General features: G+C 37.5%; 1 protein-coding gene across 7 annotated transcripts in view; it reads left to right on the top strand.

Moving 5' to 3' along the window:
- ACTR6 (actin related protein 6) overlaps positions 1–22,788 on the top strand; it is a 33,877-nt gene extending 11,089 nt beyond the window's left edge. For 5 of the 7 annotated variants that reach the window (XM_081249760.1, XM_081249758.1, XM_081249764.1 and 2 more), the window contains 5 exons: positions 5,632–5,730; positions 5,825–5,903; positions 11,430–11,601; positions 13,065–13,203; positions 22,099–22,788. In XM_081249760.1, coding sequence (XP_081105886.1) covers positions 5,632–5,730; positions 5,825–5,903; positions 11,430–11,601; positions 13,065–13,203; positions 22,099–22,228 — 619 coding nt within the window. In that variant the 3' untranslated portion in view covers positions 22,229–22,788. The remainder of the gene's footprint in view (positions 1–5,631; positions 5,731–5,824; positions 5,904–11,429; positions 11,602–13,064; positions 13,204–22,098) is intronic. The other 2 variants (XM_081249761.1, XM_081249759.1) reach the window with 2 other exon arrangements.
- The last annotated feature ends 285 nt before the right edge of the window (positions 22,789–23,073 follow it).

Here is a 23,073-nt window from a genome sequence, read left to right as displayed (position 1 = left end):
AATATTTTAAATGATAATTGTAAGTTATGTTTAAATTTGCTTTTTTTTAATTAGTCATCAATTTTATACACATCGTTTATACATGTCATTCCCAATCGCCCAATTCATCACACCCCCACCATCCCCACGGCTTTCCCCCCTTGGTGTCCATACGTTTGTTCTCTACATCTCTGTCTCAACTTCTGCCCTGCAAACCGGTTCATCTGTACCATTTTTCTAGGTTCCACATATATGCGTTAATATACGATATTTGTTCTTCTCTTTCTGACTTACTTCACTCTGTATGACAGTCTCTAGATCTCTCCATATCTTTACAAATGACCCAATTTCATTCCTTTTTATGGCTGAGTAATATTCCATTGTATATATGTACCACATCTCCTTTATCCATTTGTCTGTCAATGGGCATTTAGGTTGCTTCCATGACCTGGCTATTGTAAATAGTGCTGCATTGAACATTGGGGTGTATGTGTCTTTTTGAATTATGGTTTTCGCTGGGTATATGGCCAGTAGTGGGATTGCTGGGTGGTATGGTAGTTCTATTTTTAGCTTTTTAAGGAACCTCCATACTGTTCTCCATAGTGGCTGTATCAATTTACATTCCCACCAACAGTGCAAGAGGGTACCCTTTTCTCCACACCCTCAACAGCATTTATTGTTTGTAGATTTTCTGATGATGCCCATTATTACTGGTGTGAAGTGATACCTCATTGCAGTTTGATTTGCATTTCTCTAATAATTAGTGATGTTGAGCAGCTTTTCATGTGTTTCTTGGCCATCTGCATGTCTTCTTTGGAGAAATGTCTATTTAGGTCTTCTACCCATTTTTGAACTGGGTTCTTTGTTTTTTTAATATTGAGCTGCATGAGCTGTTTATATATTTTGGAGATTAATCCTTTGTCAGTTGCCTCGTTTGCAAATATTTTCTCCCATTCTGAGGGTTGTCTTTTCTTTTTTTTTTTTTTTTTTATGCGGTACGCGGGCCTCTCACTGTTGTGGCCTCTCCCATTGCGGAGCACAGGCTCCAGACGCACAGGCTCAGCGGCCATGGCTCACGGGCCTAGCCGCTCCGCGGTATGTGGGATCTTCCCAGACCGGGGCATGAACCCGTGTCCCCTGCATTGGCAGGCGGACTCTGAACCACTGCGCCACCAGGGAAGCCCTGAGGGTTGTCTTTTCATCTTGTTTATGGTTTCCTTTGCTGTGCAAAAGCTTTGAAGTTTCATTAGGTCCCATATGTTTATTTTTCTTTTTATTTCCATTACTCTAGGAGGTGGATCAAAAAAGATCTTGCTGTGATTTATGTCATAGAGTGTTCTTCCTATGTTTTCCTCTAAGAGTTTTACAATGTCCAGTCTTACATTTAGGTCTCTAATCCATATTGAGTTTATTATTGTGTATGGTGTTAGGGAGTGTTCTAATTTCATTCTTTTACATGCAGCTGTCCAGTTTTCCCAGCACCACTTATTGAAGAGACTGTCTTTTCTCTATTGTATATCCTTGCCTCCTTTGTCATATATTAGTTGACCATAGGTGCGTGGGTTTATCTCTGGGCTTTCTATCTTGTTCCATCGATCTGTGTTTCTGTTTTTGTGCCAGTACCATATTGTTTTGATTACTGTAGCTTTGTAGGAAAGTCTGAAGTCAGGGAGTCTGATTCCTCCAGCTCCGTTTTTTTCCTTCAAGACTGCTTTGGCTATTTGGGATCTTTTGTGTCTCCATACAAATTTTAAGATTTTTTGTTTTAGTTCCATAAAAAATGCCATTGGTAATTTGATAGGGATTCCATTGAATCTGTAGATTGCTTTGGGTAGTACAGTCTTTTTCACAATATTGATTCTTCCAATCCAAGAACATGGTATATCTCTCCATCTGTTGGTATCATCTTTAATTTCTTTCATCAGTATCTTATAGTTTTCTGCATACAGATCTTTTGTCTCCCTAGGTAGGTTTTTTCCTAGGTATTTTATTTTTTGTTGCAGTGGTAAATGGGAGGGTTTCCTTAATTTCTCTTTCAGATTTTTCATCATTAGTGTATAGGAATGCAAGAGGTTTCTGTGCATTAATTTTGTATCCTGAAACTTTACCAAATTAATTGATTAGCTCTAGTAGTTTCCTGGTGGCATCTTTAGGATTCTCTATGTATGGTATCATGTCATCTGCAAACAGTGACAGTTTTACTTCTTCTTTTCCAATTTGGATTCCTTTTATTTCTTTTTCTTCTCTGATTGCCGTGGCTAGGACTTCCAAAACTATGTTGAATAATAGTGGTGAGAGTGGACATCCTTGTCTTGTTCCTGATCTTAGAGGAAATGCTTTCAGTTTTTCACCATTGAGAATGATGTTTGCTGTGGGCTTGTCGTATATGGCATTTGTTATGTTGAGGTAGGGTCCCTCTATGCCCACTTTCTGGAGAGTTTTTACCATAAATGGGTGTTGAATTTTGTCAGAAGCTTTTTCTGCATCTATTGAGATGATCATATGTTTTTTCTTCTTCAATTTGTTAATATGGTGTATCACATTGATTGATTTGTATATATTGAAGAATCCTTGCATCCCTGGATAAATCACACTTGATCATGCTGTATGATCCTTTTAATGTGTTGTTGGATTCTGTTTGCTAGTATTTTGTTGAGGATTTTTGCATCTATATTCATCAGTGATATTGGTCTGTAATTTTCGTTTTTGTAGTATCTTTGTCTGGTTTAGGTATCAGGGTGATGGTAGCCTCAGAATGAGTTTGGGAGTGTTCCTTCCTCTGCAATGTTTTGGAAGAGTTTGAGAAGAGTGGGTCTTAGCTCTTCTCTAAATGTTTGATAGAATTCACCTGTGAAGCCATCTGGTCCTGGACATCTGTTTGTTGGAAGATTTTTAATCACAGTTTCAGTTTCATTGCTTGTGATTAGTGTGCTCATATTTTCTATTTCTTCCTGGTTCAGTCTTGGAAGGTTATACCTTTCTAAGAATTTGTCCATTTCTTCCAGGTTGTCCATTTTATTGGCATAGGGTTGCTTATAGTAGTCTCTTAGGATGCTTTGTATTTCTGCGGTGTCTGTTGTAACTTCTCCTTTTTCATTTCTAATTTTATTGATTTGAGCCCTCTCCCTCTTTTTCTTGATGAGTCTGGCTTATGGTTTATCAATTTTGTTTATCTTCTCAAAGAACTAGCTTTTAGTTTTATTGATCTTTGCTATTATTTTCTTTGTTTCTATTTCATTTATTTCTGCTCTGATCTTTATGCTTTCCTTCCTCCTGCTAACTTTGGGTTTTGTTTGTTCTTCTTTCTCTAGTTCCTATAGGTGTAAGTTTAGATTGTTTATTTGAGATTTTTCCTGTTTCTTGAGGTAGGCTTGTATAGCTACAAACTTCTCTCCTAGAACTGCTTTTGCTGCATCCCACAGGTTTTGGATCATCGTGTTTTCATTGTCATTTGTCCCTAGGTATTTTTTCATTTCCTCTTTGATTTCTTCAGTGATCTCTTGGACATTTAGTAATGTATTGTTTACCCTCCATGTGTTTGTGTCTTTTACGGTTTTTTCCCTGTAATTCATTTCTAATCTCATAGCGTTGTGGTCAGAAAAGATGCTTGATATGATTTCAATTTTCTTAAATTTACTGAGGCTTGATTTGTGACACAAGATGTGATCTATCCTGGAGAATGTACTGTGCGCACTTGAGAAGAAAGTGTAATCTGCTGTTTTGGAATGGAATGTCCTATAAATATCAACTAAATCTATCTGGTCTTTTGTGTCATTTAAAGCTTCTGTTTCCTCATTTTTATTTTATTTATTTATTTATTTATTGTGTTATGCGGGCCTCTCACTGTTGTGGCCTCTCCCGTCGCGGAGCACAGGCTCCGGACACACAGGCTCAGCGGCCATGGCTCATGGGCCCAGCCGCTCCACGGCATGTGCGATCTTCCCGGACCTGGGCACGAACCCGCGTCCCTTTCATCGGCAGGCAGACTCTCAACCACTGCGCCACCAGGGAAGCCCCTGTTTCCTCATTTATTTTCATTTTGGGTGATCTGTCCATTGGTGAAAGTGAGGTGTTAAAGTCCCCCAATATTACTGTGTTACTGTCGATTTCCTCTTTTATAGCTGTTAGCAGTTGCCTTATGTATTGAGGTGCTACTATGTTGGGTGCATATATATTTATAATTGTTATATCTTCTTCTTGGATTGATCCCTTGATCATTATGTAGTGTCCTTCCTTGTCTCTTGTAACATTCTTTATTTTAGAGTCTATTTTATCTGATCTGAGTATTGCTAATCCAGCTTTCTTTTGATTTCCATTTGCATGGAATATCTTTTTCCATCGCTTCACTTTCAGTCTGTATGTGTCCCTAGGTCTGAAGTGGGCCTCTTGTGGCAGCATATATATGGGTCTTGTTTTTGTATCCATTCAGTGAGCCTGTGTCTTTTGGTTGGAGCATTTAATCCATTCACCTTTAAGGTAATTATCGATATTTATGTTCCTATTACCATTTTCTTAATTGTTATGGGTTTGGTTTTTTTTGGTCCTTTTCTTCTCTTATGTTTCCCACTTAGAGAAGTTCCTTTAGCATTTTGGTAGAGCTGGTGTGATGGTGCTGAATTCTCTTACCTGTTGTTTGTCTGTAAAGCTTTTGATTTCTCCATCAAATCTGAATGAGATCCTTGCCGGGTAGAGTAATCTTGCCTGTAGGTTCTTCCCTTTCCTCACTTTAAATATATCATGCCCCTCCCTTCTGGCTTGTAAAGTTTCTGCTGAGAAATCAGCTCTTAACCTTATGGGAGTTCCCTTTATGTTGTCATTTTTCCCTTGCTGCTTTCAGTAATTTTTCATTGTCTTTAATTTTTGCCAGTTTGATTACTATGTGTCTCGGCGTGTTTCTCTTTGGGTTCATCCTGTATGGGACTGTCTGCACTTCCTGGACTTGGGTGGCTATTTCCTTTCCCATGTTAGGGAAGTTTTCAACTATAATCTCTTCAAGTATTTTCTCTGGTCCTTTCTCTCTCTCTTCTCCTTCTGGGACCCCTATAATGCGAATGTTGTTGTGTTTAATGTTGTCCCAGAGGTCTCTTAGGCTGTCTTCATTTCTTTTCATTCTTTTTTCTTTATTCTGTTCCACAGCAGTGAATTCCACCATTCTGTCTTCCAGGTCACTTATCCGTTCTTCTGCCTCAGTTATTCTATTGATTCCTTCTAGTGTAGTTTTCATTTCAGTTATTGTATTGTTCATCTCTGTTTGTTTGTTCTTTAATTCTTCTAGGTCTTTGTTAAACATTTCTTGCATTTTCTCGATCTTTGCCTCCATTCTTTTTCCGAGGTCCTGGATCATCTTCACTCTCATTATTCTGAATTCGTTTTCTGGAAGCTTTCCTATCTCCACTTCATTCAGTTGTTTTTCTGGGGTTTTATCTTGTTCCTTCATCTGGTACATAGTCCTCTGCCTTTTCATCTTGTCTGTCTTTCTGTGAATGTGGGTTTTGTTCCACAGGCTGCAGGATTGTAGTTCTTCTTGCTTCTGCTGTCTGCCCTCTGGTCGATGAGGCTATCTAGGAGGCTTGTGCAAGTTTCCTGATGGGAGTGACTGGGGGTTGGTCTAAATTTTTTTCATTTCATGTTACCATTTTTTTTTCTGTTTAGGCAGTTACATGTTATGGATGAAACACATGTGATTAATCAAGTGAAAGAAGATGTATGCTATGTGTCTCAGGATTTTTATAGAGACATGGATATTGCCAAGTATGTATAATGGTAACCTAAGAATTGGAAAGTTGATTCTTGGGTAATGTTACACATAGTTAAAATATTTCTAAGTCTATGTTTTGTTTTCCAGGTTGAAAGGAGAAGAAAATACAGTAATGGTAGACTATGTTTTGCCTGACTTTAGTACAATTAAAAAGGGCTTTTGTAAGGTAATTTTTAAAACTTTATTTTATATTGGCGTATAGTTGATTTACAGTGTTGTGTTAATTTCAGGTGTACACCAAAGTGATTCAGTTATACATATATCTATTCTCTTTCAGATCCTTTCCCATATAGGTTATTACAGAGTATTAAGTAGAGTTCCCTGTGCTGTACAGTAGGTTTTTGTTGATTATCTATTTTATATATAACAGTGTGTGTTAATCCCAACCTCCTAATTTATCCCTCCTCCAACCTTTCTCCTTTGGTAACCATAAGTTTGTTTTCTAAGTCTGTGATGTAATTTAAAAAATACTCAATGATATTTCTTCAAGTGACCACCTCAGTCAGTTTTGAACAGCATCCAGCTGGGATGGGTGGAATCTCACAGAGTTGTTGATGACTGCCTTCCTGCCTGGTGGCCATTTCTCTAGGGACCAGTGTATGAATGATTAGTTAATATCTCTACTAAAGTTATTTAGAAAAAGAACTATCTGCCATGATAGCACATGGGACAAATCTAGAGATTAACAGTATCATTACCTATATTATGGTTTACCCTTTTGTGTTTCCTTAAGAATTAGTTTAAGTCCAGTTAGAAGTAGGTTATTTGGGGCCTCCCTGGTGGCGCAGTGGTTGAGAGTCCGCCTGCCGATGCGGGGGATACGGGTTCGTGCCCCGGTCCAGGAGGATCCCATGTGCCGCGGAGCAGCTGGGCCCGTGGGCCGTGGCCGCTGAGCCTGCGCGTCCGGAGCCTGTGCTCCGCAACGGGAGAGGCCACAGCAGTGAGAGGCCCGCGTACTGCAAAAAAAAAAAAAAAAAAAAAGAAGTAGGTTATTTGTTGTGAATATTACTGACACAGCTGACCCAAGGCTCTGCTATCAGATTGTAGTTGAAAACAGCAAAATCCAGTGCACTTTCAAAGTGTTGAGAAGAGTTTATCTTGGATGTGAAAACAAAGTAATTTCTCCCTATCTTGGAGCAGCTCAGGTAAATTATCAGTTCTGTGGTTGGATAAATGTGAAGTTTGCCCTTCTAGTTACTGGCTTGGTGAGGAATGGTAGGAAGTTAAAAATCTTTGGTCAGAAACTTAAGCACAAGGAGATATTTTCTCAAGGGGACATGTATGGTAATGTTCATTGTAGTGTACATTAAAAGAGTGAGAAATTGGGAAGAGCCTAGGTAGCCACTAATGGTAGAAGAATAGATAAATTTTGATATATTCATATTATAAAATAAGCAGTGAAAATGAAGTAGAGCTATGTGATCATCATGGATAAATCTCAGAAATGTGTTTCTGTCTAAAACATGATGATGTCTAAAAGCAAGTTTTAGAAGGACATAAACCATTTCAGGCTATTCAGAATAATTATTATGTTTAGGAATTTATAAATATGAAGTAAAAGTATAAAAACTATGTATGTGAATGATAACACCAAATTTAAAAGGGGAGTGTTACATCTGTGAAGTTACATTAAAATGGTTGGTGGATATATGGGGTTTTTTCTTTTTAATTATTTACTTTTTGGCTGCGTTTCATCTTCGTTGGTGTGCGCAGGCTTTCTCTAGTTGCAGTGAGCGGGTGCTACTCTTTGTTGTGGCGCATGGGCTTCTCATTGCAGTGGCTTGTCTTGTTGCGGAGCACGGGCTCGCGGAGCACGGGCTCTAGGCACATGGGCTTCAGTAGTTGTGGCATATGGGCTCAGTAGTTGTGGCTTGTGTGCTGTAGAGCACAGGCTCAGTAGTTGTGGTGCATGGGCTTAGTTGCTCTGCGGCATGTGGGATCTTCCTGGAGCAGGGCTCGAACCCGTGTCCCCTGCATTGGCAGGCAGATTCTTAACCACTGCGCCACCAGGGAAGTCCGGATATATGGGTTTTATATAATTATTTATACTTATTTTTATGCCTGAAATTAAAAAAATTTGATGGCCAGATTTTTGAGGTGAAATACACATCAGAATTCGGAGAAGGCTACCCAGGTCCTTATAAAATCAAAATCATCCTGTAATGTCCTTAGAAACATATCCTTGTGGAAGGACCGAGGCTGGCTTTCAGAAGTGGGAATTGTGACAGATTATGGGATCATGTTGTCTGGCATGAACTGGGGAGAGACACTGGAAGCCCATGTCCCACTTAGGATATGGAAGGTATATTTTTTTCTTTACAAGACAAGGAAAACTGCCCCAAACATATAGATACCAAGCCACTTTCTCATTAGGCACATTTGATCATCCTCATTTATTATACCTGATTAAAACAGTCCAGTGATACAAAACACCTTGTGGAGAATTTATAGCACTCTGGACCCATGGTGGTAAAGTAATCCGTATTTCTACAGGGATGGACCCTGAGTAAAGTCTCAGTAATTCCCAGTTCCTCCAAACCTGACTAAAAATCACCTGGGTCACTTGAAGAACAGTTGGTATCCATGTTCTCAGTTCCTGTCCCTGAAAATGCTTAGTGCCTAAGTTTGAAAACTTAATCTCTAAAAAAGAAAAAAATCTCTTCCAGATGATTGGACTATCAACTATGTTTGGAAATCTTTCTCTTTTTTAAAATGTAGTTCTCTCCTGCCCTGCAAATGAGAACTTACCAGTTTATTGGACGTTATCTGTTGAACTCTGCCAGCTTCCTTCCCAAATCATAAGCCTTGATTTCTCAGTCCTACACCTTACATAGTGAGCTAGTAGAGTCGTGGTTGTTCCCCCAGTTGATTATTGTTTTACTCATCAGCTTTGGAGCAAAAAGGCAGAAGCCACGTTGTATTGTTTACAGCTCTTTTCTTGGCCTTTGGCCTTGTGATCAGAATCTTGTTATGACTGCACTTCACTAACTGAGTATAGACTCCTTGTTACTTGTACACTTTAACATCAGTTGAGTGGATATAGTCAGTTGGACTGAACTTTTACCAGATGATGGAATGTTACATCAAATATTTATTTCAGAGATAATGGCTTAATCTTTACTTTGTCAATTAATGTTAAAATTTTTACCACAATACATGTTAAATTGTGTACATCTTAATAATTTTTAAGGTTTAGAAATGGTTATATTTTGTATATGTTAGGATTACTCCTAAAATATATTTTTTAAATTTAATACTTGATTAACTTGTTTTCATCATTGCCTGACAATCAAAATCTTTGATGAGGGCTATTAGATACTTATGAAACTAGAAAAACAATACTGCATAAGATGAAAGAGAATTATACTTGTTTGAGAGCCTTTATACTTAGGATATTGTTAAACTTGGACCTTGATAGTTTATTCAAGAATATTTTAAAATACTTAGGAAAAACTTACAACCTTGATTTTCTAGTACTGATGATAGTAACAATAATAATAAGGTCTGTAATATTGTTACTGATTACAACTGATAGAAATTCCTGTTTTATTTTTTAACAGAAAGAGGATGCTTACGAAAGTGTAATGAATGCTTTACTGACCTAAATTGAGAAAATTGCCCTCATAGTTAACTGTTACCCCTTTCTGCAGAGCCATTGTAGTTTAAACATTTCTTTCATGGTACCGGAATGAAATTTATGAGGGCTGTACAGTAATTACGACTTGCATTGACTAAAATAGCAACTCCCAGCAGCCTTTATAAATTCCTTCATTTGTCTATGTCTAAAACAAAAATCTTTTTGAAATTGTACTTTTAGAAACAGAAAATACTTGTAGTTCCAGATTATATATTAATGATTAATGGCTTTAGAGCTAACATTCAGCAAGGATATCTAGTTCTGGCTTTTCTCCCGGTTAGATATTTGACCTGGGTCAGTCACATGATCAAGGCTGTGGACTAGATAACCTCTAATGTTTTGTCAAATTAAATTCTCCAAGTCTGTATCTGTCTCAAGTTATTTTGAGTGTTGACAATATGAGTTATATCCTGTACACTCAAGCCAATATCATTTTTAAATGAATTTGTAAATTTATAGGAAGTAATTTCCATTCTGCCTGAAATACTTTATCTGTGAAGAAATAATATTCTTCTCTTTGCTAGTGCAACCATAGTTTAATCAGGTTGAAAGTGATGTGTAGTTTTCCTTGTTCTTCCTAGGGTACTGTGAATTTTGCATAATTTGGGATATTTTTATTTAAAAATAATGTTTCAAGGGACTTCCCTGGTAGTCCAGTGGTTAAGAATCCATGTTTCCAGTGCAGGGGGTGCAGGTTTGATCAACTGGTCTGGGAACTAAGATCCCACATGCTATATGACGTGGCCAAAAAAATTTTTTTTAAAAGAAAGTTTCAAGCATGGAATTTCCAAATGATAGAAATCAGAATCATTCATATCCAGGTTAAGAGAGGCAATGTAGTAGGAGGAATGTATTGCGTGTTCTTGAGTTATTAGTTGAATGATCTTGAGCAAGTCACATAACCTTGCCTAGCGCAATTGCATCATTTGTAAAAGGAAAATATATCTACCTTACCGGGTTATATGAGAATTCAGTATGATAATGTATGTAAAATGCCTAAAACAAACACACATTGTTGACTCGCATGCTATACTGGGTAGTGGATATGTGATGGCGAACAGTGTAGATGATGAAGGGATAATACAGAGTGATAGTAAGAATACTAGAGGGACCTTTTATTTGGGAGTCAGAAGAAGCCTCTCTGAGGAAGCTGAAACCTGAACAGAGAAGTAGATGACTAATTATATTAAGGAATAGTTTTTATATACTTTACTCTTTAACAATAAATTATTAATATTTCTTTTCATATATTTAAAGTATTTTTGTATTTATATAGAGGATTGGGATATACTCTGTTACAGGTGGAAAATTGCATATACGAGTCAAATGAAGTTAATGTCTTTAACAATCTAGAAGAGCTGATGAGTCTTAGTACAATTGACAGGGACAATTATTTTAATGATGTAGAATGCTGTAGAAGGAGATTATTTTTTTCTGGCCCCTTCAGGAGCACAGCTCACAGAGTGGGTGGGTTAACAGAAAATAAATAGCAAAAGAATTTCAGTGATAAAGTCCATGTATTTGGTTAAATCATTTTGGAAACTGGTTTTTGAATAGAGATTGAATAAATAATAAAGAAATTTAATGATGTAGGCTTTTTGCACAAGGGAAAGGGGAAATCCTAATAGAATAAAACCATAGTGCCCAATAAACATCTAAGGCAAGGCCAGGGGAGTGAAAGTAGATAGTGGTGGAAACATAAGGTACAGTGTTTTTTATTTAGAGTATGTTCTTTGTTCTTTAGAAACTGGAATCACTCTGTTCTTAGAGGTAGATTATGAAGTTCCTTCTCCTCTATTCTCCTTTTCTTTCTTTCTATTTTAAAATGTGTGGAATAAAGCCAGATCATCTTTGGGGGAATAGCTATATTAAGAGTCAATAGTTATTTATTTGTGTGGTTACGCAACAGCAGAGAAGATCACATTTTTCTAACTTTTGAGAATCCTGAAACTTCTAAGAACATGGTTAATATATTGGTATTACATATTACTAAATGTTATTAGTGATGTGAGCTAGATAACATAACTTAAACATTTCATCTTATTTTTCTTTAAGCCAAGAGAAGAAATGGTGTTAAGTGGAAAGTATAAATCTGGGGAACAAATTCTTCGTCTGGCCAATGAGAGATTTGCTGTTCCAGAAATACTCTTTAATCCTTCTGATATAGGAATTCAAGAAATGGGAATTCCAGAAGCTATTGTCTATTCAATTCAGAACTTACCTGAAGGTGCATAAATAATGAGGAGTAATGATATTTTTTAAAAATCATAAGCTCTGTGAACCCTAGAGAAATCATCTGTTTCTTCTAAATAATTTGAGCAAATGGCTACTTTATTTGCAGAGATTTCCAGATCTAACTTGAATAATTCTTTATTGTACTTTATTTTACTTGAATAATTCTTTATTGGTCCTAGATTATAAATTTGATAGAGGAAGAGTAATTATGGTCTGCTTAAATATGAAGAAATTCATCTCTTTATAAGTATTAAATTGCTATATCCATTTAAAAAGTTTTAATTTAAGCCAAATTTGCACAGAGTAGAAATTTATAATTTAACAATTTAATGGGTTTTAACTGTTGATGAGACTGGTTTATTCCTTCTGTTACATTTCGATTAATATACAGGAAGTTAGTTTTAATGAGATTGAAGTATAGTGCTTCACAGTGATTTCTGGGTTCTCCTGAAGCATGATTTAACTAAATAATGTTCTAAAGTTTTGGAGTACCTTTATAGCTTAAAAATGTCTTCCTAGTTCATAAGGAACAGTGTAGGCAGTGGAGAAAATCTTGCCTATGCAGTGTCCTTTCCTCCCATTAAAAAAGAAAAAAAGTCAGATAATGCCATCACTGTAATATAGTTATTTCACAACTAATTTCATATTAATATTTCATATTGATTTCTCATTTTATCTAAAGTTGCAGTCATGAGATATACAACATTTTGTACTACACTGTATTAATGTTGTGTTGTAAGACTCAATATTAACGTAGCAGTACTCTGTCCCTGTTTTGTGACCAGAAGCATTAGGTGGGATTGCCAGTACCTATCAATTCCTGATAAATTTCCCAGTGGTGCTTAGTAGCCCTTTAAGATTGACTAACCATGTGTCACTTAATACTTGCTACCATGTAACTTTAATGAGTATAGACCATAAGATCCTTTCTTTAAATATTATTATAGATTATTTTTCACTGTCAATTGTAAGTGTTGCACAATATGTATGTGTGTCTCAGATAACATGGAAACTTGGATTTTCAAGTTAAAAATGTCATGAAGGACCTCCTTTTCATCGTTATACTAGCTAACAGTCTCAGCCTACATAAAGACCTCCTCCATTTTAGAGGAGAACAATTTTAATTTTCAAATGTCTGCTACTAGAATTTTACTCATTTATATATAGCTTACATGTATATGTAATAAGTTGCTAGTAGTTCAACCCCTTCACCTTAGCCTTTCTTTTAAAGATCTATGAGGTCATATTTCTGTTTAATATGTATATTTGTATAAATGTTAACCTCCTTACAAAATCTTATAAGTTATATGGTTATAAAAAAGTATACGGTTTCCCAACCAGTAACTTTCATCCCTAATTGCTTTTACCTAATCTCTCATGCCCATTTCTCCAGAAAGATAAGTAAACAGATTTTCTAATGCCTTTTTTCTTTCTCCTATTTTTCTCTTTTAAAAGAAATGCAGCCGCATTTTTTTAAGAACATTGTTTTGACAGGAGGAAATTCCCTTTTCCCGGGATTTAGGGATCGGGTTTACTCGGAAGTTCGATGTCTCACTCCAACAGATTACGATGTTTCTGTTGTGCTGCCTGAAAAGTAAGTGTTGGCTTATATAGAAACAAATCACGGAAGTTAGTTTGCAGTTAAAGAGGTCTGTAGGCAGACTTGAGTTTAAAGCCTGGTTCTACTGGGTTGCCAGGTTTATTTCACCTTTGGGATGCTCATTTTTCTTTTCACAAAAAATGAAATGATATAGCTGCTTTACAGTCGTCGACAGGAAGACACTGGAACTCACCAAAAAAGATACCCCACATCCAAAGACAAAGGAGAAGCCAAAATGAGATGGTAGGAGGGCTGCAATCACAGTAAAATCAAATCCATAACTGCTGGGTGGGTGACTCACAGACTGCAGAACACCTATACCACAGAAGTTCACCCACTGGAGTGAAGGTTCTGAGCCCCACGTCAGGCTTCCTAACCTGGGGGTCTGACAACGGGAGGAGGAATTCCTAGAGAGTCAGACTTTGAAGGTTAGTGGGATTTGATTGCAGGACTTTGACAGGACTGGGGGAAACAGAGACTCCACTCTTGGAGGGCACACACAAAGTAGTGTGCGCATCAGGACCCAGGGGAAGGAGCAGTAACCCCAGGGGAGACTGAACCAGACCTACCTTCTAGTGTTGGAGGGTCACCTGCAGAGGTGGGGGGTGGCTGTGGCTCACTGTGGGGACAAGGACACTGGCAGCAGAAGTTCTGGGAAGTACTCCTTGGCGTGAGCCCTCCCAGAGTCTGCCATTAGCCCCACAAAAGAGCCCAGGTAGGCTCCAGTGTTGGGTTGCCTCAGTCCAAAAAATCAACAGGGAGGGAACCCAGCCCCACCCATCAGCAGACAAGGGGTTTAAAGTTTTACTGAGCTCTGCCCACCAGAGCAAGAGTCAGCTGTACCCACCACTGGTACCTCCCATTAGGAAACTTGCACAAGCCTCTTAGATAGCCTCATCCACCAGAGGGCAGACGGCAGAAGCAAGAAGAACTACAATCCTGCAGCCTGTGGAACAAAACCCACATTCACAGAAAGACAGACAAGATGAAAAGGCAGAGGGCTATGTACCAGATGAAGGAACAAGATAAAGCCACAGAAAAACAACTAAGTGAAGTGGAGATAGGCAACCTTCCAGAAAACGAATTCAGAATAATGAGAGTGAAGACGATCCAGGACCTCAGAAAAAGAATGGAGGCAAAGATCAAGAAAAATGCAAGAAATGTTTAACAAAGACCTAGAAGAATTAAAGAACAAACAGAGATGAACAATACAATAACTGAAATGAAAACTACACTAGAATGAATCAATAGCAGAATAACTGAGGCAGAAGAATGGATAAGTGACCTGGAAGACAGAATGGTGGAATTCACTGCTGTGGAACAGAAAAAGAAAAAAGAATGAAATGAAATGAAGACAGCCTAAGAGACCTCCGGGACAACATTAAACACCACAACATTCGCATTATAGGGGTCCCAGAAGGAGAAGAGAGAGAGAAAGGACCAGAGAAAATATTTGAAGAAATTATAGTCAAAAAATTCCCTAACATGGGAAAGGAAATAGCCACCCAACTCCAGGAAGTGCAGAAAGTCCCAGGCAGGATAAACCCAGGGAGAAACACGGAAACACATAGTAAACAAATTGGAAAAATTAAAGGCAAAGAAAAATTACTGAAAGCAGCAAGGGAAAAATGACAACATACAATGGAACTCCCATAAGGTTAACAGCTGATTTCTCAGCAGAAACTCTCCAAGCCTGAAGGGAGTGGCATGATATACATAAAGTGATGAAAGGGAAGAAGCTACAACCAAGATTACTCTACCCGGCAAGGATCTCATTCAGATTTGATGGAGAAATCAAAAGCTTTACAGTCAAGCAAAGCTAAGAGAATTCAGCACCACCAAACCAGCTCTACAACAAATGCTAAAGGAACTTCTCTAAGTGGGAAACACAAGAGAAGAAAAGAACCTACAAAATCAAACCCAAAACAATTAAGAAAATGGTCATAGGAATATACATATTGATAATTACCTTCCACATGAATGGATTAAATGCTCCAACCAAAAGACATAGGCTTGCTGAATGGATACAAAATCAAGACCCATCTATATGCTCTCTACAAGAGACCCACTTCAGACCTAGGGACACATACAGACTTAAAGTGATGGGATGGAAAAAGATATTCCATGCAAATGGAAATCAAAAGAAAGCTGGATTAGCAATACTCAGATCAGATAAAATAGACTCTAAAATAAAGAATGTTAGGGCTTCCCTGGTGGCGCCGTGGTTGAGAGTCTGCCTGCCGGTGCAGGGGACAAGGGTTCGAGCCCTGGTCTGGGAGGATCCCACATGCCGCGGAGCAGGTGGGTCCGTGGGTCACAACTGCTGAGCCTGCGCGTCTGGAGCCTGTGCTCCACAACGGGAGAGGCCACGGCGGTGAGAGGCCCGCGCACCGCGATGAAGAGTGGCCCCCACTCACCGCAACTAGGGAAAGCCCTCACACAGAAACGAAGACCCAACACACCCAAAAATAAATAAATAAATAAATTTATTAAAAAAAAAAAAAAGAATGTTACAAGAGACAAGGAAGGACACTACATAATAATCAAGGTATCAATCCAGGAAGGATATATAACAATTATAAATACATATGCCCCCCACATAGGAGCACCTCACATAAGGCAACCACTAACAGCTATAAAGAGGAAATCGACAGTAACACAATAATAGTGGGGGACTTTAACACCTCACTTACACCAATGGACAGATCATACAGAATGAAAATAAATAAGGAATCAGAAGCTTTAAATGACACAATAGACCAGATAGATTTAATTGATATTTATGGGACATTCCATGCAAAAACAGCAGATTACAGTTTCTTCTCAAGTGCGCATGGAACATTGTCCAGGATAGATCACATCTTGGGTCACAAATCAAGCCTCAGTAAATTTAAGAAAATTGAAATCATATCAACCATCTCTTCTGACCACAATGTCATGAGATTAGAAATGAATTACAGGGGAAAAAATGTAAAAACCACAAACACATGGAGGGTAAACAATACTTTACTAAATGACCAAGAGATCACTGGAGAAATCAAAGAGGAAATCAAAAAATACCTAGAGACAGATGACAATGAAAACACAACAATCCAAAACATGTGGGATGCAGTAAAAGCAGTTCTACGAGAGAAGTTTATAGCTATACAAGCCTACCTCAAGAAACAAGAAAAGGGCTTCCCTGGTGGCGCAGTGGTTGAGAATCTGCTTGCCAGAGCAGAGGACATGGGTTTGAGCCCTGGTCTGGGAAGATCCCACATGCCGAGGAGCAACTAGGCCTGTGAGCCACAAATACTGAGCCTGCGTGTCTGGAGCCTTGCTCCGCAACAAGAGAGGCCGCGACAGTGAGAAGCCCGCGCACCGCGATGAAGAGTGGCCCCTGCTCGCTGCAACTAGAAAGCCCTCACACAGAAACGAAGACCCAACAAACCCAAAAATAAATAAATAAATTTATTAAAAAAAAACAAAAAACAAGAAAAATCTCAAACAATCTAACCTTACACCTACAGGAACTAGAGAAAGAAGAACAAACAAAACCCAAAGTTAGCAGAAGGAAGGAAATCATAAAGATGAGAGCAGAAATATAAATGAAATAGAAAGAAAACAATAGCAAAGATCAATAAAACTAAAAGCTGGTTCTTTGAGGAGATAAACAAAATTGATAAACCATTGGCCAGACTCATCAAGAAAAAGAGGGAGAGGACTCAAATTAGAAATGAAAAGAAGTTAAAACAGACACCGCAAAAATAAAAAGCATCCTAAGAGACTACTATAAGCAACCCTATGTCAATAAAATGGACAACCTGGAAGAAATGGACAAATTCTTAGAAAGGTATAACCTTCCAAGACTGAGCCAGGAAGAAATAGAAAATATAAACAGACCAATCACAAGCAATGAAATTGAAACTGTGATTAAAAATCTTTCAACAAACAGATGTCCAGTACCAGATGGCTTCACAGGTGAATTCTATCAAACATTTAGAGAAGAACTAACACACATCCTTCTCAAACTCTTCCAAAACATTGCAGAGGAAGGAACACTCCCAAACTCATTCTATGAGGCCACCATCACCCTGATACCAAAACCAGACAAAGATACTACAAAAAATATTACAGACCAATATCACTGATGAACATAGATGCAAAAATCCTCAACAAAATACTAGCAAACAGAATCCAACAACACATTAAAAGGATCATACAGCATGATCAAGTGTGATTTATCCAGGGATGCAAGGATTCTTCAATACACACAAATCAATCAATGTGATACACCATATTAACAAATTGAAGAAGGAAAACCATATGATCCTCTCAACAGATGCAGAAAAAGCTTTTGACAAAATTCAACACCCATTTATGGTAAAAACTCTCCAGAAAGTGGGCATAGAGGGACCCTACCTCAACATAATAAATGTCATATACGACAAACCCACAGCAAACATCATTCTCAATGGTGAAAAACTGAAAGCATTTCCTCTAAGATCAGGAACAAGACAAGGATGTCCACTCTCACCACTATTATTCAACATAGTTTTGGAAGTCCTAGCCACGGCAATCAGAGAAGAAAAAGAAATAAAAGGAATCCAAATTGGAAAAGAAGAAGTAAAACTGTCACTGTTTGCATATGACATGATACCATACATAGAGAATCCTAAAGATGCCACCAGGAAACTACTAGAGCTAATCAATTAATTTAGTAAAGTTTCAGGATACAAAATTAATGCACAGAAACCTCTTGCATTCCTATACACTAATGATGGAAAATCTGAAAGAGAAATTAAGGAAACATTCCCATTTACCACTGCAACAAAAAGAATAAAATACCTAGGAATAAACCTACCTAGGGAGAAAAAAGGCCTGTATGCAGAAAACTATAAGATACTGATGGAAGAAATTAAAGATGATACCAATAGATGGAGAGATATACCATGTTCTTGGATTGGAAGAATCAATATTGTGAAAAAGACTGTACTACCCAAAGCAATCTACAGATTCAATACAATCCCTATCAAATTACCAATGGCATTTTTTACAGAACTATAACAAAAAATCTTAAAATTTGTATGGAGATACAAAAGACCCCAAATAGCCAAAGCAGTCTTGAGGGGAAAAAAATGGAGCTGGAGGAATCAGACTCCCTGACTGCAGACTGTACTGCAAAGCTACGGTAATCAAGACAATATGGTACTGGCACAAAAACAGAAATATAGATCAATGGAACAAGATAGAAATCCCAGAGGTAAACCCACGCACCTATGGTCAACTAATATATGACAAAGGAGGCAAGGATATACAATGGAGAAAAGACAGTCTCTTCAATAAGTGGTGCTGGGAAGACTGGACAGCTACATGTAAAAGAATGATATTAGAACACTCCCTAACACCATGCACAAAAATAAACTCAAAATGGATTAGAGACCTAAATGTAAGACTGGATACTGTAAAAGTCTTAGAGGAAAACATAGGAAGAACACCCTATGACATAAAACACAGCAAGATCTTTTTTGATCCACCTCCTAGAGTAATGGAAATAAAAAGAAAAATAAACAAATGGGACCTAATGAAACCTCAAAGCTTTTGCACAGCAAAGGAAACCATAAACAAGAAAAAAAGACAACCCTCATAATGGGAGAAAATATTTGCAAATGAAGCAACCGACAAAGGATTAATCTCCAAAATAATAAACAGCTCATGCAGCTGAATATTAAAATAACAAACAACACAGTTCAAAAATGGGCAGAAGACCTAAGTAGATATTTCTCCAAAGAAGACATACAGATGGCCAAGAAACACATGAAAAGCTGCTCAACATCACCAATTATTAGAGAAATGCAAATCAAAACTACAATGAGGTGTCACCTCACACCAGTTAGAATGGGCATCATCAGAAAATCTACAAACAACAAATGCTGGAATGGGTGTGGAGAAAAGGGAACCCTCTTTCACTGTTGGTGGGAATGTAAATTGATACAGCCACTATGGAGAACAGTATGGAGGTTCCTTAAAAAACTATAAATAGAATTACCATATGATCCAGCACTCCCACTACTGGGCATATACCCAGAGATAACCATAATTCAAAAAGACACATGCCCCCCAATGTTCATTGCAGCACTATTTACAATAGCCAGGTCATGGAAGCAACCTAAATGCCCACTGACAGACAAATGGATAAAGAAGATGTGGTACATACATACAGTGGAATATTACTCCGCCATAAAAAGGAATGAAATTGGATCATTTGTTGAGACGTGGATGAATCTAGAGACTGTCATACAGAGTGAAGTAAGTCAGAAAGAGAAAAACAAATATCATATTAACGCATGTATGTGGAACCTAGAAAAATGGTACAGATGAACCGGTTTGCAGGGCAGAAGTTGAGACAGCGAAGAAACGTATGGTCACCAAGGGGGGAAGCCGTGGTAGGGTGAGGATGGTGGTGTGATGAATTGGACAATTGGGATTGACATGTATACACTGATGTGTATAAAATTGATGACTAATAAGAACCTGCTGTATAAAAAAATAAAAATTAAAGAATAAAAATAAAAAAATGATAAACTTTACTTTCAGTGGATGAAAGGGGATGAAGCATGTGAAGTAGCATCCATTATGGTTGGTACATAATGGGTGCTCAGTTAATGTAAGATCACTTCCCTATAGTGAATCAGTCCTCATTTCTTGGAGATTTTTTACAGGCAAAGCAGTTAGGTTATTATCTATTCTATTTGGGACTTACGTGGTGGTGCTGTGGTTAACAATCCACCTGCCAGTGCAAGGGACATGGGTCGAGCCCTGGTCCAGGAAGAGCCCACATGCCACGGAGCAACTAAACCCGTGCGTCACAACTACTGAGCCTGGGCTCTAGAGCCCGTGGACTGCAACTACTGAGCCCGCATGCCACAACTAGTGAAGCCTAAGCGCCTGGAGCCTGTGCTCTGCAACAGGAGAAGCCACCACAATGAGAAGCCCGTGCACAGCAATGAAGAGTAGCCCCCGCTCGCCACAACTAGAGAAAGCCCGCACGCAGCAATGATGACCCAACACAGCCAAAAAGAAATAAAAAATAAAATAAATTTTAAAAACTTTATGTATTTGATTTATCTGAGATATGCCATTTCTTGAGAGTGTCTATGAAGAATAGAAATATGAGAATTTAGCCAAGATAAATAATGTCAATTGGTAAGTTGTTTTGGAATGTTTTAAAATAATTTTAAATACTTAAACTTTTACATTTAAGTAGTCTTTTTTTTAATTCAAAACTATTTTATATGTACCCCCTATCCTGTTTTATGAGAAAAAGCAGATAATTAAGGTATAATTTTAGAGTTGTAAGAAAGGCTTATAGATCATCCTCTTCTGTGTACTTATTTGTAAATAAAGAAGGGCTCATGAGTTAGCAAAGGTCTTATGATAAGTTAATAGCAGTAACCAGACTAAAATTCAGTTCTCTTTATCTGGAGGCAGAAGTTCTCACCAAATTTATGTCTAGATAATCCCCCATCGCTGCTCCACTGTTTTAAGCGGCAGAGTTGCAAACAAGACCCCACGTACCTGATTTTTAATTTTAGAGTTTTGTTTCAAAGCTAAAGAAGAATTTTTCAAAATCAATAGCAGTTAATAGAAGGCCCTCATCTGATCACTTAATTTTATAGCTATCAGATAAAAGAATAAATTATCATTAGATATTGGAATGATTTTTATCAGCATTAATGTTCATACACTCTTTAGAATATGAAGCATATTGGATTTTTATCCTGCATTTTAAGTGTAAGTCATGCATACATTATAGGCCAAGGGATCTATAGAAATAGTTTTTATTCTTTTATTCATCAAATCTTTATTGCACATCTGATTTCATAGATAGATATATATTTAGTTTTTTTTTTTTTTTTTTTTTTTTTTTTTTTTTTTTTGCGTTACATGGGCCTCTCACTGTTCTGGCCTCTCCCGTTGCGGAGCACAGGTTCCGGACGCACAGGCTCAACAGCCATGGCTCACGGGCCCAGCTGCTCCGCGGCATGTGGGATCTTCCCAGACCGGGGCACGAACCCGTGTCCCCTGCATCGGCAGGCGGACTCTCAACCACTGCGCCACCAGGGAAGCCCTATATTTAGTTTTTTTTAAGGTTAGGAAATGTAATAAATATAATAAGGAAAACACTTTTTTTCTTTATCATTTTTCATATTTAAAACTGAATTGGGGGAGAGGAAGAGTAGAAGTAGAATTACACAAATTCAACCAATTACACAGAATTACAACCAATTACCTTGGTTGTACATAAAATTAAACTAAAAGTTTGATGTGATCTAATTTTACTTATTGTCCATGTCCTACCATGTAGCAAGTTTATCATGCACTGTGGTTTTTAAATGTCTCATTTATTAGAGGCAACAAAGTATAGGAGCAAAAGCACAGACTGTGTGAAAACAGTTCCAAGTTGAATCCTAGTTTGTCTTAACCTCTCTGAATCTCATTTTCCAAATCTATAAAGTGGGAGTTATAATATCTATTTCATTGGTTGCTGGGTGAATTGATTTGATGACATGTCTTTGCCATGTACAAAAGTTAGACTCAGTTATTACAGTGTTTTTCTTTTTATGCATTTTTTGTATTTTGCTTGTATTCTTGTTTTTTATTAAGGTAGAAGGCCCATAAATTCAGGGCACAGGGAAAATAAAAAGAACACTTACTTGTAGTGGTGACCAACTTTCCTTTCCGAGTTTGCTTTACTTCTATGAAGTTTATGCTTATTTTCACACTTTAAATGATTTTCTGTTAAATCAGGTTGGGTAGAGATTGCCACATTTTAGTTACTAATTAATGTTTCTGGCATTTCAGTTCTGTAAAATCATCTGGGTTCACTTATTTTACCTTTATTTTTAGCCCTATTACTTATGCCTGGGAAGGTGGAAAATTGATATCAGAGAATGATGATTTTGAAGATATGGTGGTAACAAGAGAAGATTATGAAGAAAATGGACATAGCATCTGTGAAGAGAAATTTGATATTTAAGAAACGTTTCTGAAAGTTTTGACTGTGACAAAGGTTTAATTTTCAGTGTTCTTTTTAAAGGAAGTTAAGGACCTGTGTTACCTTTCATTCTAAGATAAGATAACATCTTGAACTTATGTAAATACTTTGATCCATGGCTGATTTTCAAAGGTTTCTTAGCTAGGCTAGTAAGTAAACTGTAACTCAGCCCAAATTTTCATTTAGGAGCTAGACTTACTATAACAATGCTTATGCTGTTTCTGAGACTAAGTTATCTTTCATTAGAAGATGAAAGAGTGAGTGTATTTTAAGTTTAATTCTTTATAGCTAAAAGCACAAACTTAACTGTCTCACTGGTCAGGTTTCCTTAGAAGGTAGTTTTGTGTGACTGACTAGGAATTGGCCAGAGTATTTTCAGGCTGATATGATTTCTCTCTTTCTTCTAGAACTAAGTATTTTATCTTTAAATTGTCATTTGTATATACTAAAGTTGGAAAAACTAATCTATGTGTATGTAATGTTTATTTTTTACTTAGCCTAAGTTTGAAAGGATGAAGACCAAAGCCAATTTATTAAAGTGTTTTTGGTCAGTACTGTGTTGCAGAAATGTATTATTTCACTCATAAAAATACTATACCATTTTTTAGGATGAAATTCTTGTGTCATTGGGCTCATGAATCAAATTCCTGCCAATCTCTTTACCTTAGCTTGGATCATGTGCCTACCCCATGGCTTCAGGGATTTTAACAGCCCTACTAAGATAGCCTAGAGTGAAAGAAGGTAGTTTCCCAAAGGAAAATTAAGGTGAAGAGACAGATGCTGGGCAGGGTGAAAGAGCTGTCCAGTACAATTATGTTTGGATTATA

The sequence above is a fragment of the Mesoplodon bidens genome (assembly GCF_964165515.1).
Source record: "Mesoplodon bidens genome assembly, chromosome: 11".
NCBI lineage: Eukaryota > Metazoa > Chordata > Mammalia > Artiodactyla > Ziphiidae > Mesoplodon > Mesoplodon bidens.
Note: the sequence above shows the minus strand (reverse complement) of the source record. Positions and strands in the feature narration are given on the sequence as shown.